Here is a 1,131-nt window from a genome sequence, read left to right on the forward strand (position 1 = left end):
CACACACACACACACACACACACACACCACACACACACACCACAGACAGAGAGTAATGACACGGGCATATGTGCCACCGCCGTTTGGGGCTATTGTGTCCAGAGGGGAGAGGGCGCGGGTGGAGCTGGTAGGGCAGATCTCCCAGTGAGTTGTCCGGTGACAAAGACTACCGCCCAGAGGACGCAGAGACGGCGCAGATGTGCGTGTGTGTGTGTGTGTGTGTGTATGTGTGTGTGTGTGTGTGTGTGTGTGTGTGTGTGTGTGTGTGTGTGTTTGTGTGCGCGGGCGCGGGCGCGTGTGTATTTGTTCGAGATGCAGTGGGTTTGAGTCCAGCTGTCCAGCCGACGGTAAGGACAGACAGACACACGACCATTGATATTTACTTTTCAGTGACATATAGCGAAGAACTATTACATTTAAATTATTTTAGAATACTCACCGAGTGCTTTGAGAAGTTCCTCGAAGTTTTCCGAAGTTTTCATCTTCCAGTTGCCTGAGAAGTCTGGGATTGTGCGCTCCATGGTCCAACTGACAGAGATCCTGCTTTTAAGTGTCAGGCTAATTAAATACAGCAACTGCAGTTAAGTTCAAATTTTTCTGAAATAAAGTCTAAAATGTCGATTTGGTTGTAAACAAACTAGGACGACGTGTTGCCTTTGCTTTGAGTCCCGTTACTCGTGTCCCACTGCCCTTCTGTCAGTCTAAAATATATTTTGCTTTCTCTTTTTCACCTTCCTTCCCTCTCTATCAACCTGTCTCTCCCCTTCTCTTCGTGTGAGATCCTTATCGCGCTGGTGTCGCGGCGCGTAATAAGAGTCTGAGGTATGAATGGGACGGGGTAGAAAAACTAGCCACAGAGATTGACCGCAAATTCAGACGCCCCTTCGCTCGCCAACCGCTCACTCCCACCCCCTGGCCCATGCCAGTCAAAAAGCCCCGGCCAATGATGAGCCCGATCAGGTGCAGAGTGCCATGGTGCCCACCCCCTTGTCACGCCCTTGAAACACATGTGCGTTCTGAGAAACGCCCATGCTTATTTATGCAAAATATCCCCCTGCCTCTTTACACTGAACCTCTTAACATGTCATCATAAAAAATGATCCCTCTCAATGCAGACTCCCGTGACAAATA

General features: G+C 49.3%; 1 protein-coding gene across 1 annotated transcript in view; it reads right to left on the bottom strand.

Moving 5' to 3' along the window:
• The window catches only part of crabp2a (cellular retinoic acid binding protein 2, a), an 8,501-nt gene extending 7,616 nt beyond the window's left edge, over positions 1 to 885 (bottom strand). The window contains exon 1 of the mRNA XM_042106059.1: positions 440 to 885. Coding sequence (XP_041961993.1) covers positions 440 to 521 — 82 coding nt within the window. The 5' untranslated portion in view covers positions 522 to 885. The remainder of the gene's footprint in view (positions 1 to 439) is intronic.
• Positions 886 to 1,131: the final 246 nt, after the last annotated feature.

Source organism: Alosa sapidissima, chromosome 10 (assembly GCF_018492685.1).
Source record: "Alosa sapidissima isolate fAloSap1 chromosome 10, fAloSap1.pri, whole genome shotgun sequence".
Taxonomy (NCBI): domain Eukaryota; kingdom Metazoa; phylum Chordata; class Actinopteri; order Clupeiformes; family Clupeidae; genus Alosa; species Alosa sapidissima.